At 51.3% G+C, this 24,234-nt stretch overlaps 10 protein-coding genes across 10 annotated transcripts; 4 read left to right on the top strand and 6 right to left on the bottom strand.

Annotated features, from left to right (window-relative positions):
• Nucleotides 1–451: 451 nt before the first annotated feature.
• N7498_003222 (uncharacterized protein) lies at nt 452–2,386 on the bottom strand (the record flags this gene model as incomplete). The annotated part of the gene is made up of 1 exon (XM_058450284.1): nt 452–2,386. The coding sequence occupies one exon, from the start codon at nt 2,384–2,386 to the stop codon at nt 452–454; it is 1,935 nt and encodes a 644-aa protein (XP_058309746.1).
• A 1,607-nt stretch (nt 2,387–3,993) lies between these two features.
• On the bottom strand, nt 3,994–5,229 carry N7498_003221 (Polyketide synthase enoylreductase; the record flags this gene model as incomplete). Its single annotated transcript, XM_058450283.1, has 4 exons — nt 3,994–4,140; nt 4,191–4,342; nt 4,451–4,929; nt 5,225–5,229. 4 exons carry the CDS (start codon nt 5,227–5,229, stop codon nt 3,994–3,996), a joined length of 783 nt encoding a protein of 260 aa, XP_058309745.1.
• An 885-nt stretch (nt 5,230–6,114) lies between these two features.
• Nucleotides 6,115–7,358, top strand: N7498_003220 (uncharacterized protein; the record flags this gene model as incomplete). The annotated part of the gene is made up of 7 exons (XM_058450282.1): nt 6,115–6,305; nt 6,379–6,468; nt 6,524–6,624; nt 6,690–6,743; nt 6,811–6,879; nt 6,937–7,112; nt 7,185–7,358. 7 exons carry the CDS (start codon nt 6,115–6,117, stop codon nt 7,356–7,358), a joined length of 855 nt encoding a protein of 284 aa, XP_058309744.1.
• Nucleotides 7,359–8,299: 941 nt separating this feature from the next.
• N7498_003219 (uncharacterized protein) lies at nt 8,300–9,241 on the top strand (the record flags this gene model as incomplete). Its single annotated transcript, XM_058450281.1, has 1 exon — nt 8,300–9,241. The coding sequence occupies one exon, from the start codon at nt 8,300–8,302 to the stop codon at nt 9,239–9,241; it is 942 nt and encodes a 313-aa protein (XP_058309743.1).
• Nucleotides 9,242–9,378: 137 nt separating this feature from the next.
• N7498_003218 (DUF3712 domain-containing protein) lies at nt 9,379–10,579 on the bottom strand (the record flags this gene model as incomplete). The annotated part of the gene is made up of 4 exons (XM_058450280.1): nt 9,379–9,690; nt 9,746–9,864; nt 9,927–10,345; nt 10,422–10,579. Coding segments are annotated over 4 exons (1,008 nt in total), but the record flags the coding sequence as incomplete, so codon positions are not given.
• Nucleotides 10,580–12,061: 1,482 nt separating this feature from the next.
• On the bottom strand, nt 12,062–14,349 carry N7498_003217 (tetratricopeptide repeat protein; the record flags this gene model as incomplete). Its single annotated transcript, XM_058450279.1, has 2 exons — nt 12,062–12,230; nt 12,290–14,349. The coding sequence occupies 2 exons, from the start codon at nt 14,347–14,349 to the stop codon at nt 12,062–12,064; spliced, it is 2,229 nt and encodes a 742-aa protein (XP_058309741.1).
• Nucleotides 14,350–15,571: 1,222 nt separating this feature from the next.
• On the top strand, nt 15,572–16,543 carry N7498_003216 (uncharacterized protein; the record flags this gene model as incomplete). The annotated part of the gene is made up of 2 exons (XM_058450278.1): nt 15,572–16,021; nt 16,133–16,543. The coding sequence occupies 2 exons, from the start codon at nt 15,572–15,574 to the stop codon at nt 16,541–16,543; spliced, it is 861 nt and encodes a 286-aa protein (XP_058309740.1).
• Nucleotides 16,544–16,739: 196 nt separating this feature from the next.
• Nucleotides 16,740–18,288, bottom strand: N7498_003215 (DUF1776 domain-containing protein; the record flags this gene model as incomplete). The annotated part of the gene is made up of 4 exons (XM_058450277.1): nt 16,740–17,573; nt 17,621–17,784; nt 17,845–18,184; nt 18,241–18,288. The coding sequence occupies 4 exons, from the start codon at nt 18,286–18,288 to the stop codon at nt 16,740–16,742; spliced, it is 1,386 nt and encodes a 461-aa protein (XP_058309739.1).
• A 696-nt stretch (nt 18,289–18,984) lies between these two features.
• On the top strand, nt 18,985–20,333 carry N7498_003214 (metalloendopeptidase WSS1; the record flags this gene model as incomplete). The annotated part of the gene is made up of 2 exons (XM_058450276.1): nt 18,985–19,268; nt 19,316–20,333. The coding sequence occupies 2 exons, from the start codon at nt 18,985–18,987 to the stop codon at nt 20,331–20,333; spliced, it is 1,302 nt and encodes a 433-aa protein (XP_058309738.1).
• Nucleotides 20,334–21,181: 848 nt separating this feature from the next.
• Nucleotides 21,182–24,180, bottom strand: N7498_003213 (snoRNA-binding rRNA-processing protein DIP2; the record flags this gene model as incomplete). The annotated part of the gene is made up of 3 exons (XM_058450275.1): nt 21,182–23,792; nt 23,854–24,108; nt 24,164–24,180. 3 exons carry the CDS (start codon nt 24,178–24,180, stop codon nt 21,182–21,184), a joined length of 2,883 nt encoding a protein of 960 aa, XP_058309737.1.
• Nucleotides 24,181–24,234: the final 54 nt, after the last annotated feature.

Genomic DNA, 24,234 nt, shown 5'->3' with positions numbered 1-24,234 from the left:
ACTCTGTCCGAAATCACCTCTGGATTGAAGCTATGGCCGTATGTTCCGACAATGGGGGACGTCAACAACAAATCTGACCTCTGCTGTTCTTCGCTTTCGCGCAAACTACTTTCCGACAAGCGCAGATAGCATTACCATTTATTCATTCATATAAAAAGGTCTTAAAAAATAAAACATAACGTCTTGTCCTGTAGAAATATGGATTATATACACGGTCGCCGCTTATGCTCCTACTATCTGCCGAAGGAACCAAATCTAATGAGATAGCAAGCATTACGAATCGCGCTGATCGTTTATACTCGTTTAGAAGGCTATAGGCGTATTTTATAACCTATATAGTGTTACTAGCTATTTGCACTTCCGCCATATCGCATGTACCACTCTCGCCCAAACAAAATCCTCATTATCCCGATGTTGTACTGTCAATGGCCTGTCTGGCCAATCGATCTTCTCATGATGCCCGGGCGAGTTTCAATTCCAAAGATCTCGACAATTCTCGAGCCACCAAAGAAGCCATATCAGACTTTCTTCCAAGGTATTGAAGCGCACAGATGCAGAACTCACAATTCTGCCGTAAGCACTCAGCGTCCATATTTTGATCTGCAGATATATCCAAACTTTCTAGTGAGATATATCCCGCCTTGGCGAATGAATGGACTAGAACGGCGGTCCACGGTTCGACCAGGAAAGCAACTTCGTTCAGAGAATCATGAATATTTTGGTGCAGGATTGGCTGCTGCCCTTGGATTGAAGCACGAGCAAGTCCGCCAACTGCAAACGCATTATCCATCCTGAGTGTGGCGACCAAGTCTGTAGCTTGTCGGTCCTCACGCGCAGCATCAGACCCGAGCCTCCCTTTGTCGATGCCTTCCAGCGCGTCCGCCAAAAGCATTGCAGCTAAATGCCAGTGTCCGTCGAGGATGGCGTACCATGACTGTATGCGAGAAGGAAGATGTTCATGATTAGTAACACAGTCGAGCATGAATCTCCGGTATGTGGAATTCCAGTGATGGTAGACCAGGAGAGTCTTCTGGATGAAATCTTCAAGACGATCGGGACTAGCGCCTCGATAAACCAGAGTTTGCAGTTGCGTGACCCGACGATAGATCAGAACTTTGACAGGAGTCGCTTCTGAAAGTACGGATGCAGCTTCTTCGTAGGGGCATGGCCACCTTGGCTGGGCTTGGCTCGATTTCTGACGTTCAATTGAAGAACGGAGAAGGAAATCACCCCATACATCCTGCTTCTCACGTATTTCGTTTCTTGGAATATGCCAGCCGCCAAAATCAATCTGGTCTTCAGAGTCAATCATCGACGGCGAGGCCGATGCAATTTGACTATCCTCATCCGACACTATCAATGGACGTTGATACATCGCAGCACTCACCGTATCAAACATAACGCCCAGCCAGAACATGAGGCCTAGTGTAGTGCGATGCTCTTGGTTAGTCAGAATTGGATCGAGCTGCGGAGACCCCGACAGCTGTGGCATTTCCAATACGTCGGTCATTGTTGACCCTATTGATTCCCTCCGAAGCTCTCTCACTTTTGGAGGAGATTGTCGCTGGAGTCTCATGAACTTGTGCCGAAATGTGAAAAGTTGGCGATTAGCGGTTTCCAAAAATATCGGCGCACGATCATTCTCTAATAGCTCGCTCAAGCTTCCTTCCTGCCCTCTGTCTAACGGACTTTGCGTTAATGAGAAAATGATATTCGCGAACGCGATACGGAAAGACGGTATGCCTAACGAGCACTCCAAAGCGTGGCGTGCTTCGTTCCACACTTTCTCTCGGATAGATTTCTCATCGTTATCGATTGCCGCTGGGACAGACGCGCCTGGGCCCTTCTGTGCATGTTGAGTCCACTGTGAGGCAAACGACATGATTGCTAGATGAAGCGTTCGAGCCGCTATTTTATCTTCTTCCGCAGTTAAAGCTCTGCCGCGTATTGAGGGCGACGCGCGATCCAATCGACAGACCCGCATACACATCCTGTTCGACCAATTCGGGCCCCATTCCTTCATCTCTCTGTATGGAAGCACATCAATCATCGAGTCGCTGTAAGGGCAGTTGTGCTCTGTCAGCCAGCATGACAACGCATTCTCCATGCTGTCGTGATAGATGCGGATCAAGTTTCGTGACATCGTCGAACGAGCATATTGACTAGCTGTATTGTCAGAAGCAATGCAAAAGCCCCATTGGAAATTTGGGTTCGATTTTGGGTCGGTCTCAGACTCTGATGGATATTTTTGTCCACTCTGCTTCCATGCTGGGGCCGGGAATACGAGAGAAGCATCGGATACACCGTCCTGTGGGAACGTGTCGTATGTGCCCTCAATAGAGGTTGGTGGCGGACCAAGAAAGCTAGACTCGGGGCCTGGTCTCATCGGGATTTTTGGGGATTTTTGTGGCCATGAACTGATCTGCCAATCATGTGGGATTACCGTATCCCAAGGGAATAGTTGATACTGGCCACTACTTGCGTCGTGACCTTGTATTCCCTCGAGAATGCCATTTTCCGGGTGTGAAGAGGATGACGAGGACGCATTATTTGAGGTTTCGGGGGAGGCAAACATCCCCTCGAGATTGGCAGGATGACATTGTGAAGAGCGCAGTACCTCGTCAAGTACTTCGCCATAAGAGCTTGCAATAGAACTGATATCGCGTTCCTGCGGGGTGCTTGCGGGCCTAAGTTGTGTTCGTCTCCGACCACCTATCGACTCGGGGCGCTTCGAGGAGACCCAGTTGAATGTGCATTCCTTCTTCCATCGTTTACAGTTCGAGCAAGAAGTGAATGCGCTCTCTTTCCGGTTCTTCTAAGACTTGAGGTCAGAAACCGCTGCACATGATGTAGAAATGTGATAACAAACAGGTGCGTCGCAGCCTCTTTTGCCTTTGCGGCATGGGTCGCAACTGTGAAGTTGACGTCGACGAGAGCCCTCCATGGCAAGGTATCGAATGTATTGATAGTGGGCGATTGTACCTGCCAGGAAGGAGGCAGATGTTTCGACCCCAATATGCTAATTGTACAGATGCATCGAACCTGGAGCCGAAGCACAAGCACAAGCAAGAAACAGGAAAGAGTCCCCGAGTTAATGTCATATTTCCCGGGGGTCATCGCAAACTTCGCGGGGTTCGAGTGGGGTTGCGCACGTACGCCACTTACCTTCGGGCCAGCAGTATTATGCTCGTGCTCTGCCTTGACTATCTAGAGAACTTTCGCCAGGTGCCAGATTGAATAAGAAACTGAGAGGCGTGTCGGATCGAAAGGGATTTGACTCTGGGGGCTTAGCCCATGAGTGTAATATGTAGAGAACCTATGACTTTATATTAACTGCTAGTTTTACGCTACGGCTCAGTGTTGAGGAGATGCCTAAGACAATCACGGCACCTACATATAGGCTTTTTGCCGTACTCCACACTCAGGACGCAGTAGATTTTTCGGATAACGCGTCCAGAATCCGGAAAAAGAAAGAAAATTGTGTCGGCGAAACTGAGCCAATGGTAACGCACAAGTTCTTCAGCTGTATGTGGCGAAGGCCATAGACAAAAAGGAGCGCACGGAGATCAAACGCGCCGACGATCGTGGGAATGATTGGCTATTACAATAGTCCCTTTGCGCTCTACAACTGGAGCAAGAAGATATGGTAAGTGGGCCTATTTAGGCGGTCATAACTATGTGTCCGGGAGGTTTGAAAAAGACTTGGTTAGAAATGATCATTGTTAAGAATAGCGAGACGGCTTATCCAGCCCGGAGCTACGATGGGATGATCCATCGGATCTCTCAACAAGACTAACTAAGTGTATAAGGTAGACAGGAAATTGATTGCAATTTTCCATGGAGGAGTGGTATTTCCTCGAAGACTTGCCGATTCAGTTGTCCCTTCCTGATCCACTGAAGTTACCAACCAACCAATTAACCCCCACGTTTGGCTGGATGGTCGCGAGGCCGTCTATTGGCTTCAACTTAGAGGAATCCCAGGGTATAAAGGCTTCATGTTCGTACCTCAGTGCCCAGCTGCTCACACATTACTCTCTTCTCATCGCCTCCATCAATGGCGACCACTCTGAGTCCCATGGCCTTTGCGTACTGCTGAGCAAGCGAGCCAAGGCCACCCCCCGCTCCAACAATAGCAACTGTCTAGCCAGCACGAGCTCCAGATTCCTTCAAGCCTTTATAAACAGTGATACCAGCGCATAGTACCGGATCACTGCATCAAGAGGGACACTCTTTGGAATCTTAGAGGCTTGAGTGGCTTTTCCGACCGCATATTGCTGGAAAGTACCATCCACATTATACCCAAAAAGCTGCGCATCAGCGCACTGGGGGGGGGGTGCGATTGCTTGCAGAATTCACATTCAGAGCAAGACCCATTGAGCCACTTAATTTTGGCGTGATCACCGAGCTCGAAATCTTTAACGCTTGCATTCTGCGCTTTTGGCTGCCATACTCATAGATCTGTGGGGCTCTTCTTCAATTTCGGAAGGAAAAAATGTGCTTGACCAGCCACTGCTGATAGCGAATCCGCAGGATGATTCGTCGCTTTTGAATTCCTTGACCACATGCTCGTCATAACTATCCGTATTGAGGGCTTGGGATCCAAACACCTCAAATTCCTGTTGCTCCGCTAAGCTGTCTCCAGGTATGTTCTCCAGGGTCTGGTGTCCCTTGTCTGTTTCACTGTGTTCGGATTCGGTAGAAGATACGCCTGCCCACGACGAGTATTGAGTATTTCGGAAGAAAGGGTCAAAATGGCCATTTTCTTCCACAGTAGTCCCCATGGAAGCATGGTTCTCAAGTGTGATACTCGCGCTTTCGGTGCAGAGGAAGGTTGGATCAATTATTTCATCAAAGATTTTCTCAGATACTTCTCTCCTGCGGTCTTCGATCTGTTCCTCGAAACTGGCGTCTCTTTGATTGGCCGCATTGCTATACCTGGTATCAGCACGAGAACACAATCTTGTCGAAGAATATTCAAGCTCACCCGTAATTTGGGGTATTGAGAATATTCTCTTTTGCGCGATAGAATTCAGCCTTAACTGCGTTGTTCGGCACTTCATGGAGATATTTAGGCGGTTTGCGGTTCCCGTCGACACATTTCGATGATAGTCCAGGTTTGTCACATTGCTCACATGGCCGTTCATTTCCTAACTCTTCTTTCAGTATATCGTCCTGGATGTGTGTTTCTCGATACAATAGGAATAATTGGGGCTCTTAGCCTTACCACATGATTTGTGAGCTCGTTGACAGTTTAAACAGGATCTTCTTGCCTTTTTTCGGGGCCGCGACGTCTCAAACGCATTGCAAGCTGCCATGTTCAGACTATCACTGGTCATCTTGCACTTGCACAATGCGTGATCTTCGGGGAAAGAAAAAAGCGTCACGCTTTCTTTGCAACAAATTTGGCACTAAGTCTTATAAATGTTTAAATGAAGTGTTCGTTATGAAAGCCACTAGCACCAAGGGTCCTTGGGAACCTTGCTAGCGAGATCCAAAGCAGGTATTGTCAAAATGCGGGTTTCGCCGAAGCTTGCAAGCGGGTATGGAAGAACTATACGCCAAGTCTCATGGCGCGCGCCGTACTTACTTTCCATTATATATGACCTCCATCTACCTGTGGGTTCTGTGTAGTTTACAGTCCCAGAATCACCGATACAAGGACTTAGGCCATCAAGTCTTAGATTTCCAAGTTGGAGCTTACGATGGTTAGCTTCTGTCCCCGTGCAATAATGTGGAGTCTATCCTTCACTCCGTAAGATGCGGGGTAAGCTCTAAAGGCCCCTGATCAGCTTGATTTTCATCCGTGCGGCTCCGCATGAGCTTCGGATCCGCATGGCCCGAACCACACGGATCGCGGAGTCTTGGTAATCAATAATTCCTTCCAATCCAACAAGGAAGATGCCATGATCTGCATATACCATTCAAGAAAATGGTCAACTGCCATTAGTGAATCGGAAAAAGAGCAAATACCCCACAGTGCAGGCCGGCCACAGTCTGGATCAAGGTTAAAAACCACACAACCCCCATGTTGAAGACTTGGAACGCTTATTTCTCGGGGCATCCGTTCTCAACACCTACTATTATATTGTTGTGCTCTAGTTCAGTAACGACAAAATGGACAGTGCAAACAGTCAGAATGGCGAAACAAAAGACGCTTTCCAAAACAGGGAAAGCACACTACCTGGTCTCACTACGGTCCCAACATCGGTGACGCTGTCAGGCGAGCAATTTGAGAGGCTCTATTTGACTCCCATGACGGCCCGCCAGTCATCACTAGCCAAGCATGTGGGAAATCCGACACCTTTGTGAGTCTTCAAATCATATCTCCTGTGCCTCTTACCATGGCATTTTCATCTAACGACATGGTTCAACTTGCAGAGCACTAGGAGGCTTTGTCATTACTACGACCCCACTTTCGTGCTCCTTGATGGCCTGGAGAGGAGCCAGTGGAAATGGAATTGCCTTCACGTAAGACATAATCGAACAACACTACGAGGGGTCCTTGTCTGATTAACGATAAAAGCGGGCCTATTGTCTTCCTTGGTGGTCTGCTGTTACTCATCACGAGTATTCTTGAGTTCATTCTCGGAAATACGTTCCCTTGTGTCGTGTTTGGTACTATTGGTAGGTCTTCCAACCCCATGTAAGACGTTCCCATCACTTGTTCGCGTCGCTGATACTTCACGAAGGCGCATTCTGGTTTGCATTCGCAGCTACAATGATCCCCTCTTTCAATGCAGCCGGTCAGTTCCTATAACCAGGAACCCATCTCATCTAATTTATAGAATCAGCATGCTCACTCATATACAGCTCCATATTCCTCATCAACCACCGATACAGCTGCCGGTCTCGCCAGCCCGGGCTTCTTGAATACCTACGGTAAGTGCAATCAATGGTTCTCGAATGTTGATCAACGGCTCTAACGGATAACGCCAGCCTTCCTATTCGTAACTATGGCTGTCCTGATGTTGATCTTCATGATTTGTGCAACTCGCACCAACATAGTATACACACTCATTTTCCTCGGTCTACTCTTGGTTTTCCTGCTCTTAACAGCGGCCTATTGGCAACTAGGTCAAGGAAACACAGCGATTGGGAACCGATGTGTAAAGGTGAGTATTATGTGTTTTCCTAGTTTTGCGGATGTTTGGGTTGAATGCTGACTCGTCCTTTCTCTCTTTCAGGGGGCTGGAGCTTCACTTTTTGTCGCAAGTCTATGCGGGTTCTACCTGTTGATTGTTCAGCTATTCGAAGCCATGGGATTTCCATTCCATTTGCCAGTTGGAGACTTGGCGGCGCTTTGGGTTCGCAACCAAAAAAAGTTAGTTTCCCAAGAGAGGTTGAGTCCTTCGTTCTGACAAAATAAAAGGGGTGCGCGGTACGATGTCGAAGAGGCTGCTACCGTTGGCGATAGTTAAATCATTTGGTATGACAAATCTCATTGAACAGCGAAGGATACCTCCCCGGGAGATCTTATCGTAAAAAGATGATAGTTAACGTGCATCATCCGCCATTTGTCATGCTAGGTGTTTTCTAATAATTGTTTCTGTTTGACCGATTGCCGATTGGGTGCTCGTGGAGGCGACTCTCGCTCTGCGATCTGCCTCACCACCGTACTCTGTTGATCGGTCAGGGCAGCCAGATGATAGATATTTAAGAAGGTGTCAGATTGCACAATATTAACCACTCCATCTGAGGGCTGGTATTCCATATACTCTGCATCTCCTTTGACCTGATAGACGTGGCCAGGCTCGTTTTCGACGGCAACAAAAAGTAACCAATGGAGCGGTTCGCCTGAACCTTGTACTAGGTGGACGAGAGATAGATACAGCAATGAGGATGAAGGGGGTGGCCTAGAATTGCTGAGGGCATGGGCACCCTCAGTCCACTCCTCTGTGCCCTTTCTGCGAGTGAAGGTACGACCATTGACCTCGCACATCTCTCTCAGACCAATGGTCTTTATGGGAGTCGTCGAAGATGGGTAATCGCTCATTTTCTGGAAAGCATAAAGCATCAGCACGTTGTAATCTTGAAATTTGGGGAGTTAGTGGTGATACAGACTTGTTGCGTAACGTATGCAGTGGTGTTGTGGGGTGTTGTGGGGGGGTCGGTGGAGCGTAAGCAACGCCACGGGCGAGTCAGGGCGCGTAAAGAACAAAAAAACTACCTCGTGACTTTCGGATCTTTCCGATTAGGCTTAGATCACTACTGTGTACCGGGCAGCATTGGAACTTTATCGCGCTTGCACCACTTTGCCATCTATTTGATCGCGACTGCCGGATCCAGAACCTACTTGCAGATGACTGAAATTCCGTCAACTGGAGTTCCCTATGAACAAAAAAACCTTCACGAGGGGCACCAATACATCAAGGAGGGCAACATCTTATTACCATGTCCGCCATCCGTGGATCCACTCTCCCTCGAAGCTGGCCAAGAGGTGATCACCGTGTTAGCCAAGCAAATAGGCAGGCTTATACTTGAGTGGGACTTCTCCTGGGTGACCAAAACGGGGTTCGGAGTGCGACTTCCTGAAGCCGAAGCGATGAGACTTGTCTTTCAGCATACCGATGTCCCGGTCCCCGAAGTGCTTTTTACCAAATTCAGTCCAGACAGAGAGATAACAGATCTGAGTGAATTTTTCAAACCCGGCTTCCGTCTTCCGGAGGGCACGATTGGGATGACGATAATACCCGGGACCACTCTAGAGAAGAAGTGGGACATGCTGGACGACGAAGCCAAAGAGTCAATATGCCTTCAACTGTGGGATCTGATCTCGAAAATCCGAAACATCCCTCGCCCGCAAGGGCTTGCGGGACTGTACCAGTGTCTCGCGGATGGCTCTCTCTCCCGGGACCCGATGCTAGAGGATCTACAAAAGCCCGGTCGACCACTTTTGAGCGACTCGGAATTACGTTCGAGAATCTACGAGCGGTATCTCCATTGTGGGGGAACACGCTACGAGAATCAACTACTGGATATGTTACCCACGTCGGAGCACTCGGTATTCACGCATGCGGATATTGCGCCGCGTAATGTGATGGTGGACGAGCAGAACAACGTCACCGGCATTCTCGACTGGGAATGGGCGGGCTGGTATCCGGAGTACTGGGAGTATGCGCAAATCATGCGGCCGGCCTTTTGGGGGAACTGGTCGATCTGGATGGAAAAGACGGCGCCGCGGCGGGTGGGATCTACGAGGAATCAATGCTGCCAGGAAGGTTTTGTTTTGAAAATTACATGAATATAAAGCAGACACACAAAAGAATAAACTGCCAAGCCCACTGAGATCCGGAAGAATACAATCACTACATTAAGGATATCACATCGAATATAATCATCACACAAATGTACATAGACCCGCAATCCATCAAACCACGATTACAAAGTAACGCCGAACTCAGCCAAGGCTTTGGTAACATTCAAACCAACCGTCAGGGTGTTCGCGGCCAGTGCTTTAGTGAAATACGGCAACTCTTTTCCATCGTAGACACTCGAGTTACCTGTGATGACGAACGGCACGAGGCCGTCTTTGTAGGGGTTGTTTTTCGATGTAACGATGTTCAGGATGGCGCTTTGGTTTATCGAGGCTGTCATTGGGATGAAGTTGTTGCCGGGTTTGAGGACCAAGTCGTTCAGATAGGATTGGCCCATATATTGGCCTCCGACGGAGAGGTCAAGGGTGATGTTACCCTGTTGTTTGTTAGTTCGTGTTGAGGGTAATATTGGACGGGACGGGAAGGATTACCATGGTGATTGTCATGACGGAGGGATTGGGGATGAGGACGGTGCCGTTCATGTTCTGTCCGGAGCCGAGGTTTGTGATGTGGAATTCGGTCACGTTGAAGCCCTTGAGTTTATTCAGACCTGGTCTCAGTCAGTATATTTTTGACATTGATTCAAGAAATGTCAGAGAAACGGAGATGTACCCTTCATAGCGACCGTCTTATTGTAAGTCACGGTAGTCTTCGGCAGTCCACCCTCCTTCAAGCCAGGCTTGCCATAGATATTCAACGTGACCTCCTCATTGAGCATTACGGCCGTTGCATAACCTCCAAACGCACTGGCGTTACTCAGGTCCACGGTCTGCTCGACGACGAGCTCCGCACCATTCTTGGACTGGACACTCGGCACCATGACATTCGCAAAGGGCACCGCGGCACCGAGGAGCGAGACGGCCGCTTCGAAGGCGTAGATTTTCGGGTGGAAGGTGGCATGCGTGCCAATGACCTGCGTCTGCCTGAGATCGAAGGAGTCCGGCATGGGGTTGCTGATGACCATGCTGGTGATGTTGAGGGTAGAGTCGTTGACATCGCCCTGGGCGATCTTGGGGTAGGCCACATAGACTCTGGATGGTTCGTTAGACGCGAGGTCATTGTTTCAGATGGATACACCGGGGTTGAACAATCGCGTTTCAAACTTACACTGGCAGCAAGATGATGAGGAACACGGCAATGAAGATAATCAAGTGCACCCACCACCACCTCTTAAAGTGATTACCAACTCGACCGCCGCGGCGGCGCGGAGCCGGGGGAGACATGGTGGTTTCCATGACTTGGGATTTGGTGGCGGACATGGTGGAATCTCGTTAAGAAAAGGATCTGGAAGGTAACCGAGTGCCACAAGAAGAAGCAAATACCGGTCGACGGCCTTTCTGACAACCAAATGCAAGTCCTACAGTCGAGGACTGCTAAACGAGCGACGGGTAGAAAGAAAAAAAACGGGCCTCAGTCCAGGGTAGCCCCTTGGGACGTAGCGTTGCTTTATATTAAGTCCCGCGTATTATTAGTAGTCTCTGGGGGCGAAATAGACCATCACATGCCATATAATGCAGAATTTTGCCAGGAACAGCATAGACCAAAGCGTGGAGCCGGAGTCTAGTCCTAGAGTTTACCGCTTGACTCCCGATTGACATGCGGGGGCGTTCCTGGATCGTTGATCGAGCGATCTTCGGACAAGATGTTTCGTGTTAATTAAGAAGCACTGTCGTGATGACCGTTGTCCAGTCCCAGCCATCAGGCGTAAATAGGGGACGACCGAGGTTTGCATCAGCTTGCTCGACGTTTTCTACGACAAGCCACCCGCGGTTGGAAGACAGATCCAGGCGGAGCTGCTGCAAGGTGCGCCATTGTCGGTCGCACAAGGACAAATCTGGGCATTTGGGGCTGACCATTTCCAGCGTTGCACCGACCACCTAGAGTGTGCATGTTTTATTGGTCGCGGCTGGGACTAGCTGCAGTGGCGGCGCTCGCCAAGGTTCAACGCAAACTGTTTTCGGGCAGTTGCGGTCTGGCAAGCGACCATGAGACCCCATGGGGCCGCTTTTCTACCTATCCCATGGATTCTTGGTGTGGCGTCCGCGAGCGAGGCGAGGGTCTAGTGCCAGTTTGGTCAAAGCTCCGGGGTCCGGGGTCCGGGGTGGTTGTGGTTGTTCCCCACTTCAATGTCAGGAACGAGATTTGATTGCGGCAATCCACGGCCCGGAAGGATCATCACATGGCTACAATGATAAAAAATAATGTTCAGAATTAATGCCTCGATTGTGTCATTAGTGTCATCGTCGCGCGATTCACCTAGTAAGAGTCCGCCGAAACACAAAGTAGATATGCAGTAAAGAAATGTTCAGAAGAAACGAAAGGGCGTCTGCCCTGAGACTATGGCGATGAAACCAAAAAAAAAAAAAAAAAGAAAAAACAGACAACGAAAATGGCCATAAAAGGGATGAAACAGTGACAAAGTAGAGGGTATCCACGAAGAATTGAAGGATTAGGCCGAGGCAGCTGGACGAATTAAGATCCGTTCAACATGCTCGAAAACAGCTGCCCAGGCGGCTCGAGTAAAGGCGTTGGAGATGAAATGAAGATGGGAAATGGCAGCAAAAATAAAAGAAAAGAAAAGAAAAGGTGTGCATTAAGGAGTGCAAGAAAGGGAAATGACCAAAGGTGGTCAACAGGAATATCGGCTCAGAACGCCCCAAAAACAAATGCTTTGGAATGCAGAGTGAACGTAGGACAAATCCCATGTGCCCTGGAAAAATCAAATCGATTCGGTACCGTGAGACAATCTATGCCTCGGGGACAATGGACTTCTTTCGCTGGAACATGCTGCGAGTGCGCGACTTGCTGCGCGGCTTCTTCTCGCTCTTGTCTTTTTTGTTATCGCTGACGGTCCGTCCGCGACCACGGGAGCGGCCCTTGGACTCGTCTTCAGCCATGTATTTATCCTTGTAGATCCTGCAGGGCGGGTTAGCTAAAATCCGAAACTCAAAAACACCGTTGGACGAAACACTTACCAGCTGTTTCCAACCATGCTCATGCCGTTGGTTTCTGCCTGTCGGTAGAACCGCGCAGCCTTCTTCATGTCCTTCTTGCAGCCAACGCCTTCCGCATAGCAGAATCCTGCTTCGGCCATGGCATCCACATCACCCCATTGTCCGGCGATCTCGAAGCAGCGCAGAGCCAGGCCCTTGTCCTGGTCAATGCCCCAACCGTTCAGGTAGCTGACGCCCAGTTCATAGATACTGAGAGCAAACTGTGACCGGTAGGCCTTCTGCAACTCTTTCGCCTTGGACGCACCAGGGGCATCGGGATTCTCAAGCATTTCCAGCCCAACGGAGTCCACGGCTTTGCGAAGCCATCGCACGCCCTCTTGCTGGTTGGATCGCATACCCCAGCCGTGACGGCAGGCGAGCGCGTACAACAACATTCCGGTGGGGTTGTTTTGCTTGGCCGCAATCCGCAGATGATATGTCGACTCGTTCAATGACCCCTTCTCGTGTAGGTCAATGGCCTTCGCAACATGGTCATCGGGGGTCATGTTGAGCGACGATGCCTGGGTTGCAGCGGTTTGCGGGCGCAATGTACTGGCCGAATCCGCTGATGAAACGGTCTCGTCCTTATCATTCGTCTTAATGCTCCTTGGCTGGCTGGACGGCGGGGTAGACTGCTGAATAGACTCGCTGGACTTTCGGGGAGTGGAAACCACCCGTGCAGGCGCTGCTGGTGCAGGCGCGGGCTTGGGTGGTGAAGGCGGCATGGGTACTGATCTCGGGGTCTGAGGAGCAGGTACCTCGTGCATCGAGTGCGGCTTGGGAGAATTGTCTGGGTCGCGACGCATGGAGGGTGGCGGAGTGCGAGCCGAGCGCAAGTGGTCCTCTGAATGGCGAGGCGGGGTCTTCTCAAACAAAGGTTCACTCCATTCGAAATGAGGCGTTTGTAAGCCTGCAAAGATCACCGAGTCTCTTGCAAGCTCGCGTCCACGGGGAAGGTCGTATTTAGCATATACGTAGGAAGAGACGGCGGAAGACGGGTCGCCCTCGCCGGGGGCGGTTTCCGCGGCCGCTTCAGTTGCCAAAGGCAAAAGGATCGGAGCGGGCTTGGTCGCACGATGCATATTGCTAGGCTGGTTCCATTGATTTGACTGGGGTGCCACGGTTGGTTCCGATGTGGCTGATGGGCCAGGAGCGGACAAGCTCGTGCTTGAGCGGCTGAGGGGCCGGGAGAAGTTGAAAGAAGGTCGGGCGAGGTGGCCAGTATTTGATGTTTCTGAGCTCAAAGATGGTGAACGCGGGTGAGCTCGAGCGGGGAAGGTAGACATGGGCGAGTATGGCAACGAGACGGCACTGCCAGAGGACAATTTCCGCGGTTTGGAGAATGTGGAGCCCCCATTCGAGCTACTATAATCATCATCAGAGCTCTCGGGGTGCGTCACCTTGGCACTGCTCGAAGACCGCGAATTGGGCGACATCGGCGGCGCTAGGGTTCGAGCAATATGGAGACGTGACACCGAGTCGGTCGAGGATTGCCGAGATGGATCAAACATGGCAACACCAACCGAATCCTCTGATTCGCGGGCGAGTATCGGGTCCTCGTCAGGAGACTCTGCACGCGGCATCCCGTACGAGTCCGACTGGATCATAGTTGTACGGGGGGTAGACTCATCGTCGTTGTCGTCGCCGTTGCTGGTAGCATTCGAGACGGAACTGAAACGTGGGTGTTCGGACACGGGGCGGTATTTGGGCTCTGAAAACTCCGGAAGCGCCTTCTGTGTTGGTCTCCGCGTGAGAGTATTCGTCTGAGAGTCGCTGGACGCGCCACGGAAATAGCCCGGTCGACCGTGTGACAGCGAGCGAGCGACGCTAGAAGGAGGCAACCGGCTCATGCGCCGGTCTCCTAGTCGAGACTCATCTAATTGTTTAGCGAGGAATCGCCCCTGGGCGGCGAAGGCATCCAGAGGAGAGAGGGCGGGAGGGACCTCTCCATCGAAGTGTTCGATGCGCGGCGATGGGATGCCAGAACGGAGGGTGTCGTGGGAGGTGGAGCGGCATTCGCTCAGCTTTCCTCGCATCTCCATCGTGGGGATTAAATGCAGGTCAAAGAATGCGATCGTAAGGACCCCAACCGGGTCAAATCCTCCAGATATCCAGCTCGGTTATCGATTCTTGAAAGGGGACGGGGGTGATGGATCATCCAGAGTCGGTCGGGTCTTTGGAGACTTGCACTGGACGCATCGAAGAGGGGGGTAGGTAGCGGAGGTTGCGATCGAGACCGGGAGGTCGGAGGGTCGGAGTTCAGATAGGGCGGGGGCAATGAAGCCAAAGGAATGACAGCCCGGGATAAAAGGTCACGACATGAAGTGCGTCAGAGGAAAGGAGGGAAAAACGGGCGAGGCCCTGACGATCACAATGCAACACGGTAACTGCAGGCTGCGCGCCCCGTGCACTAAAAGCTAGGCAGTCTCCACAGTAGGGGGGAGGAGGTGAAAGGAGTAAATATAGTGTGTCGGCCTCCTGTGTATTGTGTACGAGTTCCCCACGTACGCACGGAGAGTACGCGCAAGTTCAAGTCAACGCTACTCCCACTCTCAGGGGTATTGACCCAGTCCTCCCATGGCGTGCCATACATCGGGGCGCAATCTTCTAGAATGTTTTTCTTCTCTGTTCTCCCCACACACGGCTTGTTTCATTCAACTCTCGAGTTCCACTCGCCTTTCTTTGGCTCACCAATCGTGTGTCGCCCGGTGGAGGCCCGTTTCTTATTTTGGCCCCGTTGAACCCGTATTCCTGAAAATTTCATGTGTTTATTTATTGGTTAGGTTTGAGGACTTAGGTCGAGTTGAACATGTCTAGTACGTGTGCGCGTAGGGTGTGTTCCGCTGCATGATGGATAATGTGATATAGCAACTCAACATCAAAAAACAGCATGGCGCATCGCGGCCAGCCATCCCTATTGGAGGACGGCACACAAGATCTGGCACCCGCTGACTAGTTAGGCAATACAGATTTCCTAATTTACGGCCCAACTGCCCCGGTGCAACGCTAGCCGGGTCCATACTAGCTGAATGCGTCCACGCCCCGGAACAATGCTCTAAGAACGTATGTAGCACGCGCTCGCGTAGCCTAGGTAGACGAACCACACGAATGGCTTAGCCTTAAGCTAACGTGGTACTGCAAAAAAAAAATTCCACCATGGCACCGGCTCTATATGACCCTGCAATCTCTGCAGACTCAACGTTCCCAAGGTTGTCATCCTCAAATCGACCGGGTTCCAAATCAACCCAAAATTAATTGATCGCCATGCGTCGAGTTCCAGCCGCCACGCTCTTCAGCGCCGATCCTAGCACGGACAACCTGCATCGCTTCGAGACATCTTGGCTGTTGCCTCCGACTCTACTCGCTGCTCTGCGCGGCCTCATCTCGCTCTATATCTTCACCACGATCATTGTCATCTGGGCCTGGTATGGTACTCACGATGATCGCGTTGATATCGGCGAGACTTTCAGCTACTTCACCTGGTTGACCTACTGGGGCCTGGGCTTTTACTTTCTGTTCTCGGCCATCCACACAGCCTGCTATGCGTGGACAGGACGCTCCGTGCTCTTCGACCGCTGGCCACGCTTCTTTCGTGTGCTTCACACCCTGTTTTATGCGACTGTCACCACCTTCCCATTCCTGGTGACCATCGTCTTCTGGGTCATCCTTTTCACACCGCCGTTCTACAAGCAGACCTTCCCCCGCTGGTCGAATGTAAGTTTATATGCGACGGGTGGCTATTGTGTCTCACATCCCCCTCCCCCGCCGCCCCCTACATTCCTCAGATAAACAGTATTTTTGGCACGGGGCTGACCTGAAACAAAGATCTCTCAACACGGCCTCAACTCCTTCTACGCCCTGCTTGAAATTATCCTCCCAGCCACCGCTCCACACCCCTTCATCGCGATCCCCGTTCTCATCCTGATCTTGTTGCTCTACCTCTGCGTCGCATACATCACCTACCACACCGAGGGCTTCTACACGTACGGCTTCCTGGACACTGAGGGTGGGAAGAAGAGCGGCATCGTCACCGGCTACTGCTTCGGAATCCTTGCTGCTATCCTGGTTATCTTCCTGGTTTCTTGGTCTCTGATCTGGCTGCGGAAGCGGTTGACTGGCAGTAAGATTAAGAGAGCTGCGCGTGATCCCTTGCGCGCACAGGGCGAGTTTGTCGATGCGCCGGTGGATATGCAGGAGCGGGCGAACGAGCCGAAATATCCAGATGTGTCAGTGTAGAAATACTGGGGACGATACCATTCCTGAACATAATTATAGATGCCATGATGTACATGGAATAATGTTAGATGTTAATCAAAGCCAGTCCAGTAGCGCCAGCAAGAGCGAGGAGTATTCGAAAGATCATGTACATTAAATAAATACTTTCAAAGAAGTTCAGAGATTTTTGGCGCCAGATGCCAGGTTGGGTCAAGACCTAGACTCGTTCCCAGCTGTTTTCACTGCCGACACTAGGACTGACGGCGCCATTTCCACTGCGATAGCCCATCATTAACCCCACGAGACCGCTGGGCACCCACGCGCCGATCACGTTGTATGATCGAGCACCTCGGCCGACGTATAGAATCGACTTCTTAGATTTCCGTTGTCCCAAGAAGTTCAGAGGCGCAGGCTCCAGTGCATCCAGTACGGCATGATGGAGGTGTCGAGCTGGAGAGCCTCGGATGGCTGCAGGTCCCGCAGAGGCAACGGGCCGCTGCTCGACGCTAGAAAGGTATTGCTGGCCGTAGAGCGCGCGCTGCTGCACACTCCATGCCAGAACCTCGGTCCCGGCAACTTGACTCTGGGCATGTCTGTACGAAGGGCCCAGATCGATGTTGCCGAGACGAAGCTCGACAACATCGACATTTGCATTTTCGAGGAGGCGGAGCTCCTGGCGGAGCGAGGTAGCGAATCCCGAGATGGCACGGGTTGTGGTAACTTCGGGTCCAGCGAAGGGTGCAGAGAGGGAAGAAGAGATAGACGGGTAAACAAAGGCAATAGTGCTGCTGTTGCTGCGGAGTGTCAACAGAGGGAGGAAGATCTGCGCGGTAAGTATAGGTGAGAGGAGACGAGTATTGACCGTGTCAGCCCACGACGACGCCGGAATGGTTGCGACGGGGCCTGCCGCGTAGTTGGGAGACGGGACAATGAAAACGCCGCTCAGCTGGCAAGTGTGCGGTGGCATCCCGGGGTGAGGATATTGAGGCTGAGTGATCAAATCACGGAGTTCGTGAAGCGAAGGGTGGATTTCTGACGGCATGGGAGATGACTGTTTCTATCAGAATTTGAGTCTCTGCACGATCTGAAGATACTCACGGTTGTCAAATCCAGCCACAACGGCTTTATATCAGCCCGGCTCTCTGACTGGACAATATGTTCCTCATCCGCAGATGAGACCGTCACATAGACGATATATCCCCGGCGCTCCAGATCCGCAGCCATGGCTCTCGTCATCGGCTCGTGTGGTGATCCCGCAATGACTATCCCGTCCGATTAGACCAAAATCCAGCAGCAGTCAACTGAGATTTTCTCCGACTCACCAACGATTTCTTTCCGCGCTCCGTTGCCAGCTTTCCTGGCCTTTCTGCGCTTTCCATGCAACTTCTTACTCCCGTAGTACAAGACGCACCCAGTCCCGACAAATGCGACGATGGCCGCCGTCCACGCGCGATTCCGAACCATCCAGTCCTGGACCCGGTCTGTCAGACCGCGAGGCGCGCGTGCGTTGCGGGAAGGGCGCAATGGGCGAACAGCTTGCGGCAGCCATGACTGGTCGGAAAGAGTGTCTCTGATCACAGTCGCCGCATGGTCGAACTGGCGGTCGATCGAGTCGGCGACTTGCGTCGAGTAGCGCCTTACGTCATTGGGTATGGCCGCGAGCTGGAGACAGGGTCAGCACTGGGGTAGAGGGCATATGGTCAGGAGGTGAAACACACGTAGTCAAAGAAGAACTGGTCGTCGCTGGTCATTTTGTTGTCTGGCATCATGAGAAAAAGAAATGATCAGAGAACGATAAGAGTGAGCGATAATCATCGGTGTTATCGGATCATCACATGATGTGATGCCATAAATGTCCATTGTCTTCCAAGGTTCAACGACAAGGGAAGTCGCATCTTTTACTCCATGGTTATCGGATTTCCGTTTGATTTGTCCTTTCGGTTCTTTTTTGAGAAGTAATGGAAATCGTGAGTGATACAGTCGGCATTTGAACTATGGGCATTAGACATACATATATTGACCTCGGGATGTCCACTAATGTTATCAACGAGAAAAATGACACCTCCGGGCAATCGAGATTTTCGAAGGGGAACAAGACATTCAAACCGACTTCTCTATGAAGGTTCTATATATGAAGGTTTATGTATTCTCCTCAAAATAGCTTGCGTGAAATGTCTTTTGAGTACATCTAGTTTTACTCACATGACCGTCGACACCTGAATCCGCTGGTACCAATTGATTAGTTATCACTGAAGACCGGCGCAAATCGATTCAAACGACAAGACATTCATTCCAAAAGTTTCTGAGGTTTCTTTCGCCTCCCTTTGTGCTTTCTATGGGAATGCGTCACCAGTCGAGACTGTTGTACGAAGAATGATACCCAGCCAGAGGCCTTAGCCTCTGAGATCTCGTCCTTACTATTCCCTCCTTTGCCATATCATCAATCATTACGAACCTCCAAGATGCGTGAGATGGACGCTCTCATCTCGGAGTACCGCCATGAGAAGAAGCGTCCCCGAGAATCGGAGGCCCTTTTCATCCTCCGCAAGGTGGCCTCTATCGTCAAGCCGATCATGCGTCAGCGCTCCTGGCGCGTGGGGGCACTCTGCGAGTTCTACCCAAAACAGAGCAATCTGCTAGGGCTGAACGTCAACTCCGGTCAGAAGATTTGCCTGAGATTACGGTATGCTTCTGACCAGAAGCAGTTCCTGCCTATCGAGCAGGTTGTGGATACCATGCTTCATGAGTAAGTCAATATCCCCGAGATTCTTGGCCACTGGCTTATAAATTTAGACTCTGTCATATTGTCCATGGTCCTCACCACAGACAATTTCATGCATTGTGGAATCAACTTCGGGACGAGCACGAAGAACTCGTGATCAAGGGATACACCGGCGAAGGCTTCCTTTCCCAAGGAAAACGTCTCGGTGGAAACAGGATCCCGCTGGATGAGGCGCGGCGTCAGGCTCGTGCAGCTGCTGAGCAGCGGCGCGCTCAAACTAAGAACTCAGGAAAGAAGCTCGGTGGGGCTCCTGTCCTGCGTGGAACCGACATACGCAAGCTGCGCGCAGATGCCGCCCAGCGACGTATCGAGGTGACCCAGGGATGTGCATCAGGAACCGATCACAGCACCGAGCTTGCTGAGGAGGCATCTCGGAATGGGTTCAGGACGAAGGCTGAGGAAGATGATGCGAACGAGGCAGCCATCATGCAGGCCTTCGTCGAATTAATCCAAGAAGAAGAGCGCGAGAAGTATGGCGATTCTTACATTCCCCCGAGCCAGGATAATCCTGCCGGACCCCATACGCAGTCGTCACCACCTCCACCTGATTCTCGAGACAAATCACAAGTCACACCTGTGGAGACACCTCAAGCGGAGACTCCCGAGGTGCTCGATCTCGCAACGGATAATATCTCATACGACACTCCGTGGACTTGTCCGGCATGCACATTGAAAAACCCTCCCAACTTTCTCTGCTGCGAGGTCTGTGCATCAGAACGGCCCGCTCCCGCAAACGCCAAGTCAGAAGAGCCTGCGGAAAGTCCAGCACTCCCTGATCGGACGTGTTCAGAACCGCAGAGGCCAAATAAGCGCTCGCTGCCAGATGACAAGACCGAAGAAGACGACAAAGCCGCACCACGCGATACCTTTGCTTTCAAGAATCGAACCCGGGCTTTAGACACACTAAAGGCCTTGGATCGCGATGTCAATAAAAGACGTTTGGGGTGGAATTGCGGCTTTTGCGGTTCTTTTATGGAATCGCAATGGTGGACATGTTCTTCCTGTGGAACGATGAAGGCGACCTCTTGATTCTTTTTATGATGACTAGATCTGGATCATGAAGCCCATAGATCACGAAATTGATGAATTTAATGAGATTAGAATATGAAATAAGCATAAGCTCCAAGCCCATCCTTTGCCTACCCGACGCTGTATACTCCGCTCTCTATGCACGTGACCTACTGACTAAGCTCGACTCCACCCGGTCAATTATTTTCGCAGAAGCTGCGAATCTCCCACCTCTCCTCTTCTGCACCTGCGAAAAACCCAACTGCACGCCCTCGACTCTCACAGCCAGCAGGGCAAGGTCTAAAAATATCCTTGGGCCTTGCTCATGCTGGCAACGCACTAACAGGTACGTACTAACGACTGCCAGAGGCGAGCAATGAACAGCAAGACCGCGAGAAACATCCAATGATGAGATATTGCAAATGAACCGAATTTTTTAGGAAGAGCCGGAAGAGGTATGGCAATTGGACATCCAAAGAGGTGCCGTTGTCGTCGATGCTTATAATGGTTCCGCTGAAATGGTGTTTCGGTCTTGCTGTTCGCTTGTTTTGTCTTGTGGCAGAGGCAGGTTTGGGATTCATTGCTAACTTTGTTTCCCCTCAAGATCCCCGAGATTCGATACGAATTGCTTGGTGGATATGGTATTTGTGGGCTGGAGCTAGATTAGGGGTTGAGGGCAAAATCGAACTAGATACAATGAAATCCTTGAAATCCTAATGCTCGAATTGAATATTTGTGATGAAGCTAGTATAATACATCCCTTGATCTAAACTCCCAAGATATAAGACTTTTAAACGACATTAACATTTGAAATCCAAAGGTCAACGAAATGACCCCAACGCCCATTGACATGCTCAAGCCTTGCCCAATCAAGCAATGCTCATGAATTGCCGCTTTTTGCCCGACCCCTTCTGGTTGGCTGTCTTCTCCCAGTTCTCTTCGTCAATATAGTCTTTGGTGCCGTGATCGCGGATCTGGTTGCCGATGAACTGCAGTGCAGACAAGTTGAAGCCCATCTCGTCCTTTTGGCGAGCAAGAACTCGGCGCAGCGAGACCCGGATGTCGTCCAGCAGCGGGCGCATCATCTTACTAGCCACGATCTGCCGGTGGTGTGTCTTCAGCATAAAGAATAGCACGCGGCAAGTGAGGGGCACGTTCCATTCGCGCTCGGCGAAGATTTTAAGGAAGGTGAAGAGTGCGCCAAGCTTGGAGAAGGGGAGGACTAGGAGAGCATCTTGCAGGGCAGCGGCGGGGACCTTCTGTATGGTGTTCAGAACGTGCTGCTCAGCAGAAACGTTGTTCAGCGCGAGGTAGAGCGGGTTACGATCAGGCGGCACGGCCGCGGCCTTCGGGTTAGCGGCCTTGACCTTGCGCCATTCGCTCACGAGTGCGAGGTCTTCGACACCAAAGTCCAGAGCTTCCATGATCTTTTCTCCAGCCATAAAAGTGCCCGAAGTCTGTTTGCCAGCATCGACGGCTTCGGCCTTTTCGCCTTCTTCACCGTCCTCCTGATCCAGAGACGCGGTAAGAGTGGCGTCGTATTCTTCTTCCATCTCCTTCTCACGCTCCTCCTCGAGGAAGAGAGGCTCATCGGTCTGCTGCCAAATGCGAATACTCTTATCGTGACTAGCACTGACGATGAAATCACCGGAATGAGCCATAGCCAATGCCCAGATCTCGCCGTGGTGTCCGGTAAGTCGCTGGATGTTCTCGAACTTGTCGCCGTCCCAGTACTTGATGACCCGGTCCTTGCTTGCACTGAAGAAATTGTGACCGTTTCCATCCTTGTTATGGGGAACGAATGCCACTGCCATCACACTGTCTTCGTGGGCCAAGAAAGACTTGTGGGAGTCACCAAAGTCCAATCCCCAGATACGAGCGGTCTTGTCGGCCGAGCAAGTAACGATCAGCTTGCTATCGTAAGAGATATCCATGCTGAGAACAGGAAGCTTGTGGCCGTAGAGGTTCAGGAAGAGTTTCAATGAGTCAACGAAGAAGACTTTGACGGTGTTGTCCAGCAGAGAGACTGCTAGCAGGCGTGCATCCGGTGAGAAGCGGAGACTGAGGATGTCGTCGTTGACCTTCAGCATTCTTGTGTGCACTAGCTTGAGACGAGGCGTGGTGCGCTTCGTGCCAGGAATCTCCTCTTGGACGACCTTGAATTCCCAGAACTTGGCCGTCTTGTCTGCACTTCCACTGACCATGGATTTGCCATCGGGGTGCACATGGAGCGACCAAACAGGGCCGTCGTGTGCCTTAATAGTATCCAGTAAGGTAGAAGACGCGATGTCGAACACTTCCAATTCACCGTTCTTGTTTCCAACCACCACAATCTTGTCACCCGGGAGGAATGCAGAGCACAGTGCATAACCGCACTCGAGAGTACGCAAGCAGGTTTCTGTGCGCACATTCCAGATCTTGAGACTGCCGTTTGATACCGATGCGAGCATGCGGTCATCGGAGCTCAACGCAATTGACCGAATATCTGTTCGGTGACCAGGAATATCCACTGCCAGGTTGCGAGTGTACTCGGAATCTTCCTCATCCTTCTTCTTCTTGTTCGCCGTGACGACGCTGTAAGCTTCCAACTGGTTGTTTGTGGTCGCGGCAAGTATGTTGAGGTTGCTGGACTTGTTCATCATCCAGTCGAAGGAACGAACCTTTCCACCAGTTCGGACAATGACATGAGAGACAAAGACCTCGGTAACAGGCGCAGAGGAAACATCCTCAGGCTTCTCCAGGGCAGCTTCAACCTCCTTCTCTCCATCCTGACGTTGCGCCTCCTTCTCCTTTCTGCGCTTCTTCTTACGCGCAAGGCTCTTCTGCACTTCTGCCGAGGACCGGATGCGCCAAACCTCGACCGACTTTTCCGAGCCATGGAAACCAACGTAATCTGCCTTGGGGTGGAAGCGAATGCCGATGGTGCGATCCTTGCCGTGACGATAGAATGTTCCTCGATCTGTGAGAATTTTGCGACCTTCTGCGCCAACCTTTTCCTTCGAAATTTCAAGCATAGCGCTCTCGTCAATCGACCAAACCCGAAGCTCTCCGTCATTTCCTGCAGTAATGCAACCACCCTGGTCAGGCGAAAGACCCAGACTCCAGCACTCGCCATTGGACTGTGCAACATGTGTTTCAATGCAGTGCTGCGATGCCAGATCCCAGACCTTGATCAATGCGTCCTTTCCAGTAGTCAATAGGAAGCCCGAGTGTTCGCTGAGCCCAGAAGCAGTGAGGAGCTCTGCCGATGGGAAGAGGAAGTGAAGCGATGTGATTTGATCGGTGTGTCCGCGGAGTTTGAATAGACCAACTTCGGAAATCAAGTCCCAGATGATAATGTCGGTGTCCTTGGAACCACTGGCAAGGCGCACACCGGCGTTGTCGAAGGCCAGCTGGGTGATGGCGGATTTGTGTCCATTGAAAGAGATGATGATGGTGCTAGTTCGCGAGTCCCAAATTCGAATGCTGCCATCTTCGTAGCTATCAGGGAAGAAAAGAAAATATTAGCGGAGTAGTTGTTGAGCTGCGCTGGGCAACTTACCCAACTGCGAAGATATCTTCATCCGTTTGGCTGTGGGCGACCACAGTCACTTGCGCCCTACAGGCTGAGTCGCGCCAGCGGCCGAGCAATTCTCCCTTTTTGACATCCCAACACAAGACCGCCTCGCTAGCACCCACGATTGCCCGCCCGGCGCCTGTCTGGCGACCAGCACCCGCGGTCTGGTCATCCTTCGCCCAGATCGCATTCGACGACGCCGAGGCGATGAGCCCGAACGTATTCGAATGCTCGAATTTACTGCAGAGAATGTTAGTGATACCAGCGCAATCCTGAACGTGTGAATGGCACGTACAAGTAAGATTTCACCATGGTCGGAGGTGGATGGGAAAATTTTTGGAGACGATTGCTATCGATAGCACAAAA

The sequence above is a fragment of the Penicillium cinerascens genome (genome assembly GCF_028974065.1).
Source record: "Penicillium cinerascens strain IBT 15544 chromosome Unknown contig_24_segment0_segment0, whole genome shotgun sequence".
In the NCBI taxonomy this organism is placed as follows: domain Eukaryota; kingdom Fungi; phylum Ascomycota; class Eurotiomycetes; order Eurotiales; family Aspergillaceae; genus Penicillium; species Penicillium cinerascens.
This window is presented reverse-complemented; position numbering and strand designations above follow the sequence as displayed.